The sequence below is a fragment of the Gracilinanus agilis genome, chromosome X (genome assembly GCF_016433145.1).
Source record: "Gracilinanus agilis isolate LMUSP501 chromosome X, AgileGrace, whole genome shotgun sequence".
Lineage (NCBI taxonomy): Eukaryota > Metazoa > Chordata > Mammalia > Didelphimorphia > Didelphidae > Gracilinanus > Gracilinanus agilis.
The window spans coordinates 61895578-61914899 of record NC_058136.1 but is presented as its reverse complement, the minus strand read 5'-3'; the positions used below and the strand labels follow the sequence as shown (position 1 = coordinate 61914899).

The 19322-nt window shown below is 58.2% G+C and overlaps 1 protein-coding gene across 1 annotated transcript in view; it reads left to right on the top strand.

The window, feature by feature from the left end:
- Positions 1–10683: 10683 nt before the first annotated feature.
- EFNB1 (ephrin B1) overlaps positions 10684–19322 on the top strand; it is a 15883-nt gene continuing 7244 nt past the window's right edge. The window contains exons 1-2 of the mRNA XM_044682868.1: positions 10684–10731; positions 13467–13675. Of these exons, the coding sequence (XP_044538803.1) occupies positions 10684–10731; positions 13467–13675 (257 nt within the window). The remainder of the gene's footprint in view (positions 10732–13466; positions 13676–19322) is intronic.

The window sequence follows — 19322 nt, the reverse complement described above, 5'->3', positions numbered from 1 at the left end:
AACCAGCAAGTAAAGGCTTATGACAGCAGAAGAGCCTCCAGGATGTGGGAAGCACTTTCACGATATCCTCTCCTCCCGTACTCCCCCAAACCCTGGACCTGAAATGATTCTCCTTTCACAGAAGAGGAGACTAAGGCAAAGAAAGTGACTTGCCCAGGGCCACCTGGCCAGTCTGGTCGGAGCTGAACTCAGGTCTCCCTGGCTCCAGGACCACTGGGGCACCACCTAGACACTCCCAAAGGGTAGAAAACCAGCTAAATAATCTCTAGATGCAATGAGGGGGGAGGGAGAGATGGTAAGAAACCCTGCCCAGATCCCTCACTTCCTAGAGAGAAGAAATGACCTGCTCGTCATCTCTTAGACAGTAAAGAGCAGAGCTGAGATTCACAGCCAGATTCTTTGAATCTCCATGGAGGCCTCCTACTACTGCCCCATACTTCCTTCTATTCTCTCTCCCTCCTGAGCTGGGAGACCCAGAATGATCACCACTAGCCTCCTGGCTGCTGTGAGGGAGGGGGTCTCTGGGTGGGCCTTTCAGGCTACAGCAGCCCCGGCTGATCCCCTCCGTGGAGGTACACTGACACAATGCTCTGCCCGCCTGCCCGCCTGCCCAGCGAGAGAGGTCTTTGTGGAATCACTGGAGCAATAATCTTAATAATAATAATCTTAGAAGGTTGCCGGGATGTCAAAGGCAGGACTAGAACTCGGGTCTCCCTGACTCCAAGGCCAGCTCTCCCTGTCCGCCAGCTCTGCTGCCTTTTGGGGAGTGACGCCACCTCCACTTTCTTTAGCGCTTTGAGCTTGGCCAGGCCGAAGGCTGCCCAAAGGAGAGCTCTCAGAGGCAAGGCGGCAGCAGAAGGGCTGCCTGCCGGCTTCTTGCCCGGATGCCCCTCCTGCGGGGCTGAAAGGAATGCTGTGACGGTGGTTAGACGGAGGGAGAGCTCAGGGGCCCGGCTCGAAGGAGGTGGGAGAGAGAGACGGAGCGAGGGGGACAGAGTCCCCGGCCAGTGGCCCGACAACAGCTCTTCACCCCTACCTAGTAATGCCCAGGCCCCGCCCCTCCCCATCAGGATCATCTTTTAGGGTTCTGCTCCCCCCCCACCCCGGAGCTCCAGAGAGCTCCGAGCTCTACTTGGGTCCGGATCCAGGGGCGATTGGCCCTCCCCTCCCCCCACACTCGTCTTTGGCTTTCACTCAAGGCCCTGGAAGGATGGAAGGGGGATTCTCCCTGCATCTCCTTCAACCAGAGACCAGAGAGCCGCAGCAGGCTGCCAGGAGGCAGGGTGGGAGAGATCTGAAGCCAGGGCAATGGGAAGCCAGACACGGGGGGAGGGGTGCCTCCTTTGTCCCCTTGAAGGCCTCTGATGGAATGGACGGGGTTGGGCTGAGCACAGATGGGCCAGGCCTGGGGCCTCCAGGAGAGCTGGGCATTTGCTTCGGGGCCTGGCGGCTATAGTCCAGCCCCACTGGCTGCCCCCCCCAACCTCCTTCTCCATCTTTCCTAGGTGCCCTTGCCTCTGGGTAGCTCTCAGCCTTCCCTCAGCTTCTCCCCCTCCCTCCAGCCCCCTCTCCATGCCCTCCCGGGCCCCCGGGCCTTCGCTCCTCTCTTCTCTCCCCAGGCCCCAGCTCCTGGCCTGCCGGGACTCCCTAGGGATTGGGCTCAGCGGGCTGTGCCCGGGGCAGGGTCCATGGGCTGCTCCTCTTTTATCGGAGCTGCCGGGGAGAGAAGCACGCAGAGGGCCTCGGAACACAATGCCTGGCAAGGATCCGCCTCTGGGAAGGGGCTGGAAGCGTTGGGTTTCTTGGGCCAGCACACAGGCTCCTGCTGTGGCCCTTGGGAAGGGGGAGGAGGGGGCGTCTGAGCCAGGCCTCGCTTCCCCCAGCTGAGCCCAAGGGATTGGAATTGCTGGGATCCCCAGTTCTGGGAAAGAGGGAAGCCAAGAGAACTTTGGGCGCTTTTTCACTGGGCCTGGTCTCCCGAGAAAAGCTGGCCTGGAACAGAGCTGAGGCTCAGGACAGACCTCCCCCACCCTCTAGTCCCCAAGGAGGGGACCCCCCTGCCACCTTTCCTGGCCAGCAGCATTTCAAGCATCCTGGAGCTCATCAGGCTGTTTACTGAGCAAAGAAAAACAGGAAGTTCAGATTCACTGGCAGGCCTTCCCTGTCTCCCCGCTGCGGCTTCTGCCTCCCAGGCCCCCCCCCCCCGCAGCTCCAGCCCCGACCCCTAGCCTTAGCCTCCGGAGCCCTGGCTCCCAGCTCTAACCTCACAGGGAGGACGGCCCTGCCTCGGTCTCCACATTGCCCGTCCTCCCAGCTTCCGTTACGCTCTCTACCCCCCGCTCGGTGACCTCAGCGGCCCACCCGCTCCCTGCTTTACTGCAGTCCTCCAAGGCTCCTCCAGGAAGTCTCCTGGGAGCAGCTCGGGCCACGGAGAGCCTGGCGCGCTCACCGTTGTCGTGCCCTCTGTCCGAATGCCACAGGCCCTGAGGCTCGTTTCTGCCACTAGAATAAGGAAGTACTTCGGGAACAGAACCCGTGCCTCATCCTTCCTGAGATTGCCCAAAGCCGAGGCCAGCCCAGGGCGGGCGGGCAGCCACTGGATCCAAATGCTGGCTGGGGGGAGGGGGGCGGGATTTTGACACCTGGCGAATGAAGGCAGGGATGAGACTCAAGACTTCCTTGGCATTCTTGGGAACTGGCTGTTAGACCCATGAGAGCTAAGCCTGGGTCCCTGCTCTGGCTTCTCCTCTCAGTGTCCCCCAGATCCTAGATGCGGACCTCTGGAGAGCCCCTGTGGTCGCAGCGTAACCAGGATTCCCTCCTGGCTCTGGAAGCAGTGCTCATTGGCATTCTGTGGCACTCGAAGCTTGGCAAAGGGCTCTCCAAGTACTACCTGATTTGATCCACACAACAACCCTGGGGAAGGCCAAGGCGAATGACTTGCCCAGAGTCACTCAGCTGGTCAGTGCCTGTGGCTGGATTTGAATGCAGGTCTTCCTGCACCAGGCCCTTAAGTTCCATGCTGTCACTGGGGGAAGTGCAGCTGGAAGTGTTCTTTCCCCTTTCAAGGCCTTGGAAGTGACAGCATTTCTCAGATGCAAAGGGCTGGGGGGGGGTCCCTTCTTCCTACCCCGCCCCACTCCCTGGGCCGCCACACCGTTCCACGTGATGGCTTGGGCAGGGGGGCACAGGGCTCCTGCCCACCTCACTCCACCCTACAAGGAGAAAGCCAGAACCGGTCTCGGGTTGAGGCTTAGAGCGAATGGGGAGGGAGGGGGCTGAGGGGAGAGCTGGATGTGGATTGGGGCATTGGGAGGTGATTCGAATCCCCCCTTCCTGGCTTCTCTGCAGAGCCCCCCTCCCCTTGGGAAAGGAGGCTCCCAGCTCCCAGGGAAGGGCCCGGAGGAGCAGTGGAAGCCGGGAGAGAGGCCTACAGCAGCTCGCCCGGGTCGGGGGATGGCAGGCAGGCTTGCCCCAGGCGGGGGCTCAAGTGCGTACCCCCCCCCCTTCAGGGCTGCTCCGGAGAGGCTGCTCCTGGGCAGCCGAGCTACGGGGGAGGTCTGGTGGGGGCGGCTTGATCATGTTTTAACTAAGACTGGGCCCATTTGGCTGCATGTGGCTGTCCACTTCCCCCCCAGCCCAGTGAGAGCCTTGAGGGAAGGGCTCAGTCTGTGGCCCAGGCCTGAGGCCTGGTTTGGGGAAGTGCTCCTTGGCTAGAATTCCACTGTGTTCCGTGGAAGAGCTGCTCGCCCCCCCCCCCACACTCTCACTCTTCTCTCTCTGCCCCCGGCCCACCCCACGCCCTTCTGGGTTGTCCGTCTGCCAGTGTCCCGGAGCCAGGGGCTGCTGTGTGCTCTGTGCCAGGACCCAAGGGTGTCACGGGGGGATAACGGGAGCGTCCTTCCCATGACCTTCAGGCTCCGGCGGCCTCCCTTCCCTGCCAGCCCTGTAATCAGAGCCTCCTGACAGCTGAGTGGCAAGCGCAACACACACACACACACACACACACACACACACACACACACACACGCACACGCACACGCACGCGCGAACACAACAAGCTCCACTCTGGACTGCCCAGAACTCATAAACGGGGCCGAGAGGCAGGAGACGGGTTCTCCCCTCGGCAGCCGGGATCGGCCAGCCCCCGTTTCCTCAGCCGTAACGTGCGGGTAACGAGGTCTCTGCTTGGCTCCCAGGGGTGCCGTGAGGCAGTCGCTTCGTGGCCCGCCAAGCCCTGCAGCAAGCAGAGGGGAGCTGGTGGCCTACCACTGCCCTCGCCCCTTTGGGCACAGTCAGAAAAGGTAGAACATGGGACGTTCGCAGAGTGTTGAAGGGAACCCGGGAAGCCAGAAGGCTGAGTGGAGAAAAGGGAGCGTCGCGGGCATGGGGGCCAGCCAGGAAACCTGGGCAAGGCCATGCCTTCTCCCAAGCAACACACTCGGGGCCACATCCATCTAGCTAGAACCGGGGTGTCCTTCGGGCCCGCTAGCTCGGCCGTCCTAGTCTGTATTCTTGGGGCCCCGCCCAGCTCCTGTGCTCTGTTTTCTACTTCAAGGTCCTGTCCAGCTCCAACATTCTTAGATTTGAAGCCAAACAGGCCCCCGGCCCGCCCCCCTCACATTCCTCACGTAGCAGCAGCAGCAGCAGCAGCAGCAGCAGCAGCACCACCTTCCTCTCCTCCTCTGGCTCCCTGGACTCTTAGCTCCTGCTCTCAGGCTCTGCCCGTCCAAGCGTCCTCTGGAGCTCTGAGCGATCCGGCCGCCAGGATGGACCATCAGCCCGGTGTCAGGTCGCGTGCCCCACCCCCACCCCCAGGGACTTGATTCTGGGGGCCTGGAGGCCACGGCCCGACACCAAAGTGGGTTCCGAAGTGCCTGGAGCGGGGCCCATCCCCGAGTGTCCGGGACATCCGCAATGGGACGGACGGTCCTCGTGCCACCCTCTTCCCGGGCACCAGCACCAGCTCCATCCTGGGAGCAGCCCTTCTCCCTGGTCAGCCTTGCAGAGCAGGGACGCCAAGGCCTAGAGAAGCCCACATATTCGTTTGAGCTGGAAGTGTAGGAGCTGAGGGTGGGGAGCCAGGGCTTGTGGAGGAGAGAGCAGGGCAGCAGCAGCAGCAGAGACCGGCCCGGCCCGGCCCCTCGACTCAACTTCCCCTCCGGCTCTGCCACGAGTCATCATGGTGACAGGAAAGGATGTCCTGGATTGCCGGTGCCTTCAGAAAGAGCTTTCTAGTCAGGCAGGCGGGCGGCCGGGCAGCTAGAGCCCGCCATACCGTGCCCTGAGTCCCAGCCGCTATCTGCACAGCCAACCTACCATGGGTGCAGGGGGGCTCACAGAGCACGGGGCCTGGGCTGGTCCCTGGGGAGCAGAGGCCTGAGGGCTGGAGTGCAGGCAGCAACTCTGCTACTCTCCCCGACCCCCGGCCCAGAGGTTTTACAAAGGGGCCCGAAGTCGGAAAGGAGGGGCCAGGCCGAGAGGAGACTGGGCTGGCGGCTCACCGGGACGGTGCCCGCAGGTCTTACGGTAGTTAAGAACCTCCCCCCCTCCCCCTTCTTTCACATCCTTCCCAGCTTCAGAGCAGCTTTGGGTCCCACTCAGTGCAGTGGGGACTAATTGCTGTTGGGTCATGTCAGGCCTCTCATCTGCCTCCTTCCTCCTCCATAAACTGATTGAACTCAACAACCCCTGAGGTCTCCCACAGCCCCAGGACTTCATATTGCTCACATCTGCCCAGGCCCCATCCTCGCCTGCCCTGCCCTTCTCAGATCTTTCCGTCCTCCTCCACCAAATCGGCCTCTCCTATGCCCTAAGCATTCTGGGCACGAGTATTCCTGGAGGACCAGCCGCAATAGGGTGAGAGCTCGCCAGGCCCCTTTCATGGCCGATCAGCCGCCTTCGGTGTCCACCTGGCACCCAGCTCTCCCCTACGGCAAAGCAAGTCGAGGGTGACTGATGGGCCACCCACGCGTCAGTGAGTTAGTGGAGTGCCCACCCCGAGCAGGTGAAGAATCACCCCAGTCCAATGATCGGATGAGAACGATTTGTTCAGATAGCCATGAAGGCAGTAGAAGCAGGCGTAGACCTTGGTCAGCCGTCCAGGTTGCTAAGGTCATCCGCTGCGTCCGGGGCCGTCATCAGTCGTCCGATGGACTTGGATGGCTGGGAGAGGGAGTGGGGCCGATGGCTGTGCGACCGCCTCACTGAAATCCAGGTCACACACAAGCCAAGGCACAACCCCTCCGTGTCATCAGTCCCGTCTGAGTACAAAGGACCAACAACAACACGGTACAGACTAACCTGGCCGACTGATTCTGAGGATGATGTCGTCCCTGCCAAGTGAGGTTTGCATTTAAGCTGGCCACAATTAAACCTAAACAATTAAGAAATACATGATAGAAGTATCCAGTCATCCCTTCCACATCGCAGGGGTGAGGGGCGCAGGGCCCCCGCGACCTGGAAAAGCCCTACAAAATGTTTTGGCCCTCCCTTCATTCCGGAGAAGGAGTCTGAATTCGTTCTTTTTCTTTCACGGGGTGTTTGCCGTACCTTGTTGTAAAATTTGAGCTAAGTAGGCTTTTCTGAGTTCCCAGACTTCTTCTGTGTGGTCTTCTGGCTTGCCCGTGCCATCTGCAGCTTCTGAAAAGCTCTCCCCAAATTCCCGTTCGATTTCTTACGCTGACCCACGCCATACTGAAACCACGATGGGGAAAGCGTCGAGGCAGAAGGGACCAAAAGTTAGTGTCCTATACAATGCGGATGCCAATAAAGATAGGCATAAAGCAGGGTTGCCCTCTTTCCCTGATGTTACTTAATATACTTCTAGAAAGGTTAACAATAGCTACAAGACAAAAGAAAGAAATCAAATGCAAAAGTAGAAGCTGATTCCAGGGGAGACACAGTTATCACCATTTGCTTTACCTAGAAAACTCTAGAGAATCAGCAAAAAAAACCAACTGATGATAGCTTCAACAAAGTAGCCTATCAAAATCAATTGAATTTCTGGATGGCAATAATAAAAGCTAGAAGGAAATGACAGAAAGGGAAGAACCATTCAAAAACTATGCATAGAGTGTACGGATGGATGGAAATCAGCCCACCAAGGCACACTTGGGCCATGTCTACATACTCTCCCAAAGTACACTTTATAGAGATAAAGAATGACATAAACACCTAGAAGGCTATTCATGCTAGCAAAAGAAATAGAAGACAATCACATCAGGTACCTTTCATAGCTATCACTAAGGGGAGGATCATTTTTGCTGCTTTTAAGGGGCTAACAAGGCCTAGAGGTTAGCAACCCAAAATATAAACTAGAACATTTTGGTGACATGAAATCGAAAGGCCAGTGGACAAACAGAATCGATGAAATTTGGAAAAGAAGGAAAGCGCTTGATGGAAGGAAAATGTCTTTTTTTTTTCAAATTTCTTAGAGTCTGATATATAAGATATATGAGAAACTAAAGAGGTGGATAGCTCTTTAGTGGATTAAGAGCAGGCCTAGAGACAGGAGGTCCTGGGTTCAAATCTGAGCTCAGACACCCCGGGCAGGTCACTTAACCTCCATCGCCTAGCCCTTGTGGCTCTTCTGCCTTGGAACAGATACATAGTATGAGTCTAAGGCGGAAGGGAAGGGTTTAAACAAACAAACAACAAATAAACAGACCGAAAGCTATACAACGAGTGCTATTCCCCAATGGATAAGTGGTCAGAGGACAAGACTAAGGAATTCTCAAAAGAATTCAGGCTCTCAACAGCCATATATAAAAGTTGCTCAAAATCAAGACTGTTAAGAAGAATGCAATCAAGGCAGCTCTGAGGCCTTCCCTCACACTCAACAAATTGGCCAAGATGCCAAATGATGAGAAGAATCAGTACTGGTGGGGCAAACCGTGAATTGGTCCGTCCATTCACTCTGGAAAGTCGCTTGGAATTATGTGGAAAAAATACCCAGAGCACCCATGGCCTTTGGGCAGCATTCCGATGGGGTTCAGCCTCGCAAAGCTCGGAGCTCTCTCTCAGATGAGCTAATCCAGGGCAAGCTCTTGGCCGAGCTGGAGAGCGCCAGAGAAATCCAAGGTGTTGTTACTGCGAGGGCGCTGGACGCTGCTGTCCTCTGGCTGATTCTCACTGAAGACACCCGCCGGGCCACAGGTGCTGATTATTTGCATTTTGGGGATCAGGAAACTCCTCCCAGGTCAGCCAGCTAGGAAGCAGCAAGAGGCAGGCAGGGTAGCAGTGATCATCATCATCATCATCATCTCAAGAATCGCCACATCTGTCTAGTGCTTAAAGCCTATGAACATCTCTAATCCGCCCCCTAGCAGCCTGGGAAATAGGGACCCTCCCTTCAGAGATGAGAAGGCCTGGCCTGAGAAAGGGCCAGCGATTTCTTGGTTGGGGGGGGGATCACCCACTTGGCTTCAAAAGCCTGTGAGACAGGATTCGAACCGAGGTCCTCTAGGCTGCCCGTTATGCCACACACCTCTCAGGGCTGCCCAGGGCTCCTCATTTCCCCCAAGGAGGTCCAGCAGAAAAGAAAGGTTCCCTAGCAGCGAATATTTGTAAGCCACTTCAGAGATCCCAAAGCCCTAGGAACAAAGGAGGTAGCCCCGGCCTGGGCCCTGGTCAGCCTTGCTGAAAATGAACCACGTGCCTGGGCTTTCTTCTCTTTGGGGTGGGGGTGGGGGCCTAGGATGGGGGCAGCAGTTCTTGACTACAGCCTCAGCCACCTCTTCTGAATTCTAAGGAGGCGGGGGGAGGAGGGGACACTGAGGCAGTACTGGGCCAAACCCACAGACTTGCAGGCTAGCGCCTCCTCTCAGCCTTGAGCCCCAGCCCCCCTGGCCTGTGGCGGCTCCCTGCCCCCCCCCCACATCTCTAGTAGAGCTCTGTTTGGGAGAAGGGGGTCCCAGGCCCCTCGGCAGCCCCTTCCTCCAGCCTCTCCGCTAGGACTCCAGCAGCCCCTCATTACGACTCGCCAAGAAGATTAACGCACAGAGGGCAGGTTTAATGAACTTAATATCACATTGGATTTGCCAATGGGCCCCGAGGGCCCCAGACGCACACAGCTCCCTGCACACAGACTCCCATGCCCCCTCCCCCACCCAGGAAGGGGTCCCCAACTCCCGACCTTCCCTCCCACCCCAGCCCTCAGTGGCAAAGGAAGGAGGGACAGAGGCAGGGCAGGCTCTGGGGGCCCTTGACCAGCCGTGGGACCTTGGCCAAGTCACCCTCCTCCCCATTTCCTCACCTATCAGCTCTGACAGCAGCAGGTCCAGACGGCATCTGCGATCAGCTGCGATGCTAACCGTGAAGCTCCTGGTGCTGTCCCTGGCCCAGAGCGAGCGAATACCAGGTAGGGTTATTACTGTGGTGGTCGTTGTTGTCGCCGTCCGGCATCGCTCTCCCGGGCCTCGTCCCCTGGTTCCTCCCAGGGGGCCCTGCTCCTTCCTGCAGATCTTCCCCGTTACCTGGCTGCTGTTGGGCGTTGGGGTGGTCTCCCTGCTAATCTGATCCTGAAACGGTGGGAAGGCCCTCGTGGCTTAGCGCCGTCTTCTAATGATATTCGTTGCTGCCAAGTGTTTGTTAAGAATTAAGAGCTCAGGCTCCTTCCTCAGCACTGTGCCGCCGCCGCCGCCGCCCAGGCGGATCCACACAACTCGAGGGGACCCGCCATGCCCCCATCTCCTAACGGAGAGGCCAGGGCCCGGGGGGGGGGGAGCAGAATCTGACATACGGTTTGCAGCACAGTCGAGCCGGGGATTCGGTTTTCTTTTTTTCAGTGAGGAGAAAGCTGGGATGCAATGAAAGTGCAGCAGAAGGGAGCCCAGGCAAGCAGGACTGCTTGGAAAGCGACATGTTCTGGGGCAGCTGGGTGGCTCAGTGGATGGAGAGCCAGGCCTAGAGACGGGAGGTCCTGGGTTCCGATCTGGCCCCAGACACTCCCTAGCTGGGTGACCCTGGGCAAGTCACTTAACCCCCACTGCCTAGCCCTTACCTCTCTTCTGCCTTGGAAGCAGTACACAGTATGGCGTCTAAGGCAGAGAAGGCGGGTTTTTAAAAAGGCGGCATGTTCTTAAAAGCAAAGCAAGCCGCCCTTTAGCCATTCCTGGCTTCGTGGACAATCTTCTTTTCCTGCTCTACTTACTTTGGGGTTCAGATCATTGTCCATCTGCCACAGCTTGACCAAATCTAGGTGTACCAACAGACCACTGGGCAGCCTTCAGCCCCTTGGACTTCTCCCCCTCTGAGGCTTCTGTTCTCCTGGCGCTCAATGCACACAGCAGGCCTCGGCCTCCAAGGAATCCCTCCTCCGTGAGGTAGGCCGTGTGGGTGCCAGCAGCAGCAGCAGCAGCATCTCCATTTCACAGAGCAGGAAACTGAGGCCCCCGCCAGGACTGTCACACCATCTTCCTGATGCTTCGAACCGTCCATGTGTGTTATTTCTGAGCTCTGGTTCTCTGTTGGGGCCTCAAGAGCCGCTCTGAGCCCCCCGTCCGTGGGGCTCCTCTCCGGTCTGGCCTCCAAGGAGGTCTGGAGCCCGAGCCTCTGCTCCTCTGCTGGGCTCCAGCCTTTGGCCACCACCTCCCGAGGCAGCCCGCTGCTAACTGACAGCCAAGAAGTCTGTCCCAACGTGTGCCCCTTCTCAGGTCCTGCCCATTGGGATGCCTCTGCCACATGACGTCCCTTCGCATTCCCGAAGCCAGCTCGGTGCGTTCTTCTTCGGTAAACGTCCCTGCCTTCTTTACCCCGTCCTCAGCTGGCAGGCTCCAGGCCTCTCTCCAAGAATGCTCGGGGCCTCTGGCTTCTCGGGAGAGGGGGAGGGGGGCTGCCGAGCCCCTGCTCTACCCAAGGCCAGGTGAGGAAAACTTCTGTCCCATTAGTTCAGTGGAAACGAGGTTGGAATTTTGAAAAGGAACTTTCATCAGGAAACTCTGGCAAAAGCAAACAAACAGAGGAGCCCAGAACCAGATGAGTTTATAGAGTGGGGAAATCTTATCCCGGAGGGAGCGACTCCGGCCGGGCCGGCTCCCTGGACTCCTGGGCCGGGGCCTTTCCGTCTCCGCCGCTCTGGTCAGGGCGAAGCTGGGCTGTTGACTCTGCGAGGTCTGCCAGGGGGGACAGGCTGGGAGTTGGGGAAGAGGGGAGAGGGTCCTCGGGCCCTGGCTCTGGGCGGCCGCTTCCTGCCCTGGCCTCCCGGTGTGCTGCCTCCCTGGCCCTCTCCCTCCCTGCCTGTTCTACTGAGCTGGCCCCAAGGCTTCAGGCCAGGCTGCACCGACCCCGCCACTTCCTTGGAGCCCTAACCAGCTCTGCCCTTCTTGCCCCATCTGCCTCCCCAACTCTGTCCTGAGCCCTTCGGCAAGACCCCCTCCACCTCTTACATCAAATGGTTCACAGAGCGGAAGCTGGAAAGGAGAGCCCTCAGAGGTCGCCTGCTCAGAATTCCTCATTTTACAAAGGAGGAAACTGAGTCTCAGGGAATCTCAGGATCTAAAATGTCATCGAGGGAACACGGCCCCTTAGAACAGAGATCTCAGATGGTCGGGCTGAAAGAAATCTCTTTGTTTAGCCCCTTGCTTTTACAAAGGAGGAAACTGAGGAAACCCAGAAAGGGGAAAGCCCAATGAGTGAGTGAGCTTCCCAGCCGTGCCCGGTTTCCTAAATTCTTGCTCCTGATTCAATAATATGACAGATATAATAATTCGCCAAGCCCCAAGGGAAATCAGTCTTTGGATGGTGCAGTCTGGGCCTGGAGCTTCCCCCCCCCACATCGGCTGAAAGGAAGTGGGCAGATAAGAAGCCTCCGGGTGCCCGCCACCCCGAGGCATACTGGATGTCCCCTCATGCTGCTCTGCTGCCTGTTCCGAAGCCTTCTCCATGGCCTCTTCCCTCTGATCTTCAGGCCCCCTGCCTTGGCCTGGTCACCCCCAGTCTGGCCTTCTCTATGGCCCCTCCCTTCTTTGGCTGGCAGGCACCACCCCCTGCTCCTGGCTCCTCAGGCCACTGTCTAGGCCTCCTTGGAAGCCACTGTCTAGGTCTCCTCCTCCTCCTCCGCCCAAGCCGTGGCCAAGGCCGGGTGGTCTGTAATTGCTTCCTGTCGTCAGGCTGTTCTGTTTGTTTGCTCTCCGGCTGCTTCCCCACACCCAGGCACACCGGAGGCGCTGACCGGCAGTGAGGGACTCCAGGGGCCTAGCTTGGCCTGATGCTCAGATGTTTGGCCAGCCTTCCCCAGCCCGACCACCTGGATTTGAAGATGACTCTCTGGGACAAAGGGCTCAGCCCCCTCCCCTGTCCCCAGCCCCCCTCCAAACAACAGGCTCCTTCTTTGTAGAGCCTCAAAGCTGGGCCTAAGGGCACTGCTAGCCCAGGGAGATGCTGGGGCTCACCCCTCTCGGGCACTGAGCCAACTGGAAATCAGACAAAGAGATGAAAAGACATCAAAATGGCGGCCGGCGTTTCTTGGTCCGGTAGGGAGGGGGCCACAGGGCTGAGATGGTCCCTGAGGATCTTGAAAGCAAGGGCGGCAGGAGGGAGAGGAGCATTTGAGGGAGCCCACCGGCCAGTTGTTGAGGTTTCACGCCCAGAAGCAATCCTGGAAAGCCCCCAGTCCAACCCCCTTCGTTTTCTAGTTGAGGAAATTGAGGTCCAGAGATGAGATGTGCCTTGTCCAAAGTCATGGGAAGGGGGCGGAGGGTGAGGGGAACAAGCATTTCCATAGCCCTTAACTGTGTGCCCAGCATTGTGCCAAGTGCTTTTGACAAGTTTGACAACTCCTTTGATCCTCCCAGCAACCCTGAGAGGGAGCTGTTATTATTATTCCCATTTTCTAGATGAGGAACCGGAGGCAAATGGAGGTGAAGTGATTTGTCCAGGGTCACCGAGCCAGTGAGTGTCTGAGACCTAACGAATGACAAAGCCCTCAACAGAAATAGGGAATTTCAGCAGGTGAAGTAGGGGAGGAGGAGGAGGAGGAGGAGGAGGAGGAGGAGGAGGAATTCTGTCTTGCACCTGTTGAGTTTGAACCATCTCTGGGACATCCTGTCTGAGGTGTCCAAATGGCAGCTGGAAGTGTGTCGCTCAGGAGAATGACATCAGAGCTGACTACGGGGATCTGGGAATTCATTAGTTGCAGAGAGATGTTCCCTAGTGAGCCCAGGGCAGTCACTGAGTCACCTAGTGAGGGAGTACAGAGGGAGAAGAGAAGAGGGGGCAGCCGGAGCCCCATCCAGTGCCTTCCCCATTGCCGAGCGGCCATTGGAACACTTTCAGAAAAGGCAGAATGATGGCAGTTACGAAAACGACCCGTCTGTCCGCAGCAGGACTTGCTCTCCCCTGGCACACACAGAGTCCCAGGCAGCCTGGGCCCCGATAGAAGTACAAAGGGAGTCGTCAGGCACACATGGAGAGAACGCTCAAGGCTCTTCTTGGCCCTGGGACTCTCCGCTGAGCTCCCTCACCAGGGCTCTTCCCCTCTTGTTGGCTATCGCCACTCCAATGGGCTCTGCTACCAACTCCGGGCACCTCCGAGGGTAGGCCCCCCGGTGAGAACTTCGGCGGCTCCCGAGCTCACGAAGCGGCTCTCGACGCCTGGGCACCCGGGAGCTGAGACACGGAGACGGCACGTGCACACCGACGCAGGGCTGTCTGCCGCCACTAATGGGCAGCTGGCGCAAGTTCTCCCTTCACTCTCCACCAGGAAGGGAGAAAGAAGGAAAGTAGCAGGTCACCTCGTCCCTACGAGAGCTCAGCCCTGGCCGAATACCCTCCGAGGCCGCATCGGCTCTCCCAGCTCCGTGGCCCAGTGCAAACGTTTTTGTCAATCCGCCATACCAACCCCACCAGGCGGCCCCCACCCCAAACCGGCTCTCCAGAGTTCCAGGTGTACAATGGGGACCAGGCAGACACTATCTCCGCATGCCCCAAAGACCGAGCCTCCTCATGGGCCCGTCTATTCTTTACACTAGCATAGAGGGGAGAGCTGAAGTTAAGAAAGTCCAGGAGCTCTGTGTGTGTGCGTGTGCATGCATGTGTGTGCGTGTGCATGTGTGTGCGTGTGTGTGTGTGAGGGAGGGAGGGAGGGAGAGGACGGAGAGAGAGAGAAAGAGAGGGAGAGAGCGAAGGCGGGGGGAGGAGGAGGAGGAGGGGAGGTGGCAGCCGAGGAAGCAGGAGGATTGATCAGAGATGTAGGAGGGGATCCCCACAAGTCTAATCTTACCGAAATCTGAGGAGAAACCCCACCACCAAAGGCTTCATCTAAGTCAAGGGCCTGGGAATGGCCAGACCATTGGCTGGAGCCCGAGGTCACTGGTGAGGCCATTCATCTGTGGCCTTTGGGAATAATGGAAAATGCTAATGAAGCCTTTGTCCTGTGTTCAGTCCCAACTGCGCTGACTGTGGGAGCACAAAGAGGAAGAGAAAGAGAGAAGGCTCTCCAGAAGAGAGGACTAGGGGGGGACCCTTGGGTGAGGGGGTGGAGAAGGAGAAGAGGAAGAAGAGAAAAGAAGAGTGATGCAGCCAAAGAAGAACGGGTCTGTGGCTCCTTGGAGCCACCTCTCTGACTCAGTGGTCCCTGAAACAAGGAAGCCACAGGCCAGTCAATCAACATGTATTTGCTTTTGTTTTTCTTTGGAACCCCTTCCCTTCTGGCTTGGAATAAATACTGTGTTCTGGTTCCAAGGGTAGGCCATGGGGGTGAAGTGACTCGCCCAGGGTCACACAGCTGGGAATTGTCTGAGGCCAGATCTGAATCCAGGACCTCCCGTCTCTAGGCCCGGCTCCTCAATCCACGGAGCCGCCCAGCTGCCCCCCTCAGTAAACGTTTATGAAGTGCCCACTATGCGCCAGCCAGGCACCATACTAAACGGGGAACACAGAGAAAGGCAAGATTGCCCACGAGGAGCTCCCAGTCTAATGGAAACACCTCGGGATGAAGAATGATCTGGACAGGCTAACCCAGAGAGGCCCAACAGGGGGAAAGCGGTAGTGTGAAGGGGGCTTGCTGGAGACACTGGGATTTGGGCTGGGGGGAATAGGCGAGGCAGCCCCCAGCTTACCGGGCCGCCCAGGAGAGGACCCCCTCAATGGTGCCAGCTGCCTACCTAGAACAAGGCCAGCGCCTCAAGCCTCCATTCCCCCACCTTCCTCTACTCGGCCACAGTGGCCTCAGGGGATCCCCATAATTCCACCTAAGGCCTTTTCCGTCCCCTCCACTCCAAGCAAGCCATGCTCCTGCCCATCCTGAGGAGGAACCCCGACTCTTTCATCAACGGGAAGGTCTTCCTTCAAGTCTAGTGTCAATCTGCTCTTCCCAATGCGGTAGAATGGAAAGCCCTTGGCCTCGGAGCCAGGAGAGCCGAGTTCAAGTTCCGACTGCCGAGACCACTGGTACCAAGACCTCTGGTGTCCGCCTTGATGAGCCTCACGGGTCAGGGGAGTCGGCAGCGCCGCCAGACCGGCCTCAGTGGGACACGCACAGAAACATGTCGGGGACGGGAAACCAGGTCTTCTGAGTCCCGGCCCACCGTGACACGGACCTGGGACTGGAGTGGATTCGACACGGAGTGAAGAGCAAGAGGCCTGAAGAGGCGCGAGGGCTTCTCTGTGGCCAGAGGAGATGGGTGCCCGTCGGCCCGGGGCTGGGCCTCAGCGCCTTCCTTTCCAGTCCCCACCATCTTCCTGTCTTCCTTCATACATAGAGCTTCCACCCCAGTTCACTGGAGATGAGCCTGGTCCTGGGGGGGGGGGAGCCGGGAGGAGGGCCCAGCCCCCCTCCAGCCGGCCAGCCGGGCAGACACCCGAAAGGAGCAGGGACGGGAGTCTCGTCGCCTCTCCTTCCCTGGGCTTTGTGACTCCCCCCTTCCCCCCTCCCACACCCCTGCGCAAAGCCAAGGCAGCAGAATTCCTCACATCCCGCTGGTACCGTGTTTACCCAGCCCAGCCTGGCCTCCCCCATAATTGCCTGACAACAGCCTCAGAGCCCAGGGAGGGAAGGGGGAGGGCAAGGCAGAAGGAGGGAAGGACTGGGGGGAGCTCGAAGAGGGGGGAGAGAGGGAGGAGGGACTATTGAGCAGGGAGTCAGAAAGAGAGGAGCGAAGACAGGCGGGACAAAGCTAGAGGCAGGGACTCCTGGGAGACAAAGGCAGGATCCTGGGGGCTGAATCGCCCAGACTCGGGGCCTGGGACAGAAAGCGGGAGAGTCAGAGGCCCCGAGAGGGAAATGGGAAGCCGGAGAGAGCCTCACCCGGGAAGGGAGAAAGGCCAGAGACCAGAAGGTAGCCAGAAATGGAGCTGGAGGCCCGGCCGCTCCACGCAGGGCCTTGGGGCGGCCACACAGCTGACCTTCCTCCATCTGTAGACTGTTTGCAGAAGGAAATGGAACTCTGTGGGTGCTCCAGCCCTGGGCCCCGGCTCAGGCTCAGCGGGGGGACTCTGGAGCAGCCTTGGCTTAATAAGCTTCTTGTTCCTGCCAGCAGGAGCTGAGCCGGCTGGGGCTGGGCGGCAGGCTAGCTCTCACCTCCAGGAGCCCGACTGTAGCAGGCCAGGAGGGGCGGGGCCAAGCTCTGGGGTTCAGGGGGTCAGGGGAGACGGGAGATGAAAGGACTTCACCTGAGGAGCCTCCTCCGTTCCAATCCACAGTTGGGTGCCCCCCGGTGCCAAAGAGCACCCCCCAAGGCCTACGGTAGACCCGGGGCCTCTCCCTCGTGGCTCCGGTGGCCCACCCAAGCATGGACTATGGGCCAACTAGATGTTATAAGAGCAGACAACTGGAGGGTGACTCTCGTTGAGCCACTGGGATGTCCAAGGAGGAACTCATTAGTCCTGGCTGGCCCAAATCAGAAGCTAGAGGCATTTCAGAGCAGCCCAGTTCTCTGTCAGCCTGGGCCCCCATCTGTGGAGCGAGGGCTGGGCAGGGGGCAGCTGGAAGGCTCCACCCACCAGGGAATCCGTCCAACTGTCATGGAAAGCCCTTTGGCGTTACGTGAAGGAAGCGACTACTACAATATCCGTCGAAAGCCTTAGAAATCGGCACGAATTTAGGTAGCGAAGGAGAACTCTTTCAGGGCCCAGTGGCCAAACTCCCCAGACAGGGGAGGGAGGAAACGCTCCCATTGGGCCGATGGGAAGGGGGCGGGTGATGGCAGAAATGTCCTCGGGTACACGTGGAGAGGGGGAGGGGAGCGGCCCCCTCCGGCAAGGGTGCCATAGGTTCACCAACATGGCCCTAAGGAGGTGTCTGACTAAAAGAAAACCCCCAGATACCCCAGCAGATCGATAGTAATATTCTTGGAGGTTTCAAAGAACTGGGCACGAAGCCAATGGCCATCGATTGGGGTCTGTGAATGGGATGGGCAGAAGAAATGAGGAGTCTGGAGAATACCAAAAAGCATGATAAGCTTTCTGTGAACTGATGCAAAATAAAGGAAGCCACGCCAAGCAAACAATCTACACAAGTGCAACAATGTCAGCGGAAAGGAGCAACCACAGAATACTCAAAAGTGAATGGTGGAAAACAACAAGGAAGAAAAAGAAGCCCCCCTCCCTCTTCTGGGAAAGTGGCAGTCCCCAAGTGGGGGACAGAGAATGAATGCACCATCGGATTTTTTCCAAAGCATTGTTCAGTTTTTTCTCTTCTCTAACCACACACGCACACGCACACGCACACGCACACGCACACACTCTTTGCAATTAGAGGTAGTTCTCTGGGGAAAGGGATGAAACAATATACAGGAGGAAATGTGCTGGTGTAAAACTAAGATCCCCATTTTTGGCGACTTGGGCTCCTTCCTTGTTCCCCCTGATACTGGGCTGGCCTGAGAGGCAGGGGGGATGCCAGGTCTGAGGACTCCTGTGGGAGGTACAGCTGGCCACCTTCCCCCTCTTGCCCAAGCCAACAAGGGTTTTTTGGATACTCTAGCTGGCCGGCCTGACTAGAGGGAGAAAGAAAGGGGAGAAATCGAATCTCCCAAGGGAGTTGCAGGGGGGAAGGGGAGGGAGAAAGGAGGGAGACTACAGAGACTGTTCGTTCTATTCTTGTGCTAATTGTTCAAGTCCTACCTCCCTGGTGCCCTGAGGTGCGTGGCTCTCCCTCTAGGTCTGGGTGCTAATGAGAGATGCCTGGTCAGCGGGCCAGGGATGGGGCCCCCGCTGACCTCGCTTCCTCGCTTCCTCATTTTCATGGCGGGGACTTGAGAGTGAAATGAGAAATGGGCTCCATTCATTCAAGAACTCGGGGGCCTTGGAAGTATTGCCCAGCCACTCCCTTCGCAATGGGGAGCAGAAGCTCGAGGCCTGCTCGGTGTCCCATGGGGGCCCTGTAAGGGCTCCGAGGGGGTCAAGGCCAGGGGATTTGCCTTCTTTGTACCAGCCACTAGTGGCTCACAGTAGATGCTTGCTGGGTCTGGATTTGGAGGCAAGGAGCCAGGGTGGGGAGGGTTCTGCCAGTTTTCCCAGCCCTCCCATAAGCCATCCAGACTCCGGCTCTGGGGAGAGGGGATGTGGGCAGGGAGCCTGGCGCCCTAGAGCCCTGGGTTTGAGTCCAAGCCCCAGGGATCCGATTCAGGCCATGACCCTTAATAACCACGGGCCTCGGCCAAGTTCCTTCCATTCTCTGGGCCTTGGTTTCCTTCCCTGTAAAATGAGGGGGTTGGGTGACAGTCCTCCACAGGATGGCCTCCGAGGTCCTTTCCAGGCCCAATGACAACTAGGCAAGAGGCCCCAAGGGGAGAGAGATGGGAAGAGAAGAGGCCCTGGAGGGAGAGAAGTCTGGAGGGGAGACAGGGAAAGAGAGTCCAAGCAGAGGAACTCCCTCTCCCAGCCCCGCACCCCTCCTCCACCCTCTACCACAAAGGACTCTCTGGCCCCCGGCCAAGGCACATTCCTTGGGAGGCTGCACATTCACACTTAGGATTTAGCACTAAGAGGAATCATCTCTCCTCCTTTACATTTTACAGAGTTGGAAACTGAGGCTCAGAGAGGGGAACAAGGCTGCCCAAGGGTACACAGCTAGGGGAGGCTAAAAGCAGGAGGAAGAAGCTTCACTGGCCTGCAGCAAGAAGGCTGGAAGTCAGATCTCAGGAAGACCACAGGACTCTCTCCATGAAGGGCTTGGCCAGTTGGCACTGGGGGGGGGGCTCTTCCTGAGCAGGAGCCACGCCCCTCTCTTGCCTGCCAGCAAGCCAACCAGAGTCCTTGCTTGGGAAGTGTGGAGGAGGGCACAGAGGAAGGGGGGTCCTCGTCTGTCAGCGGACAACTGGGGTCTAATTGCCTGGCTCTCCTCCTGGGGCCTGGAAGCGTTCCACCCCCCCCCACCGGGGCCG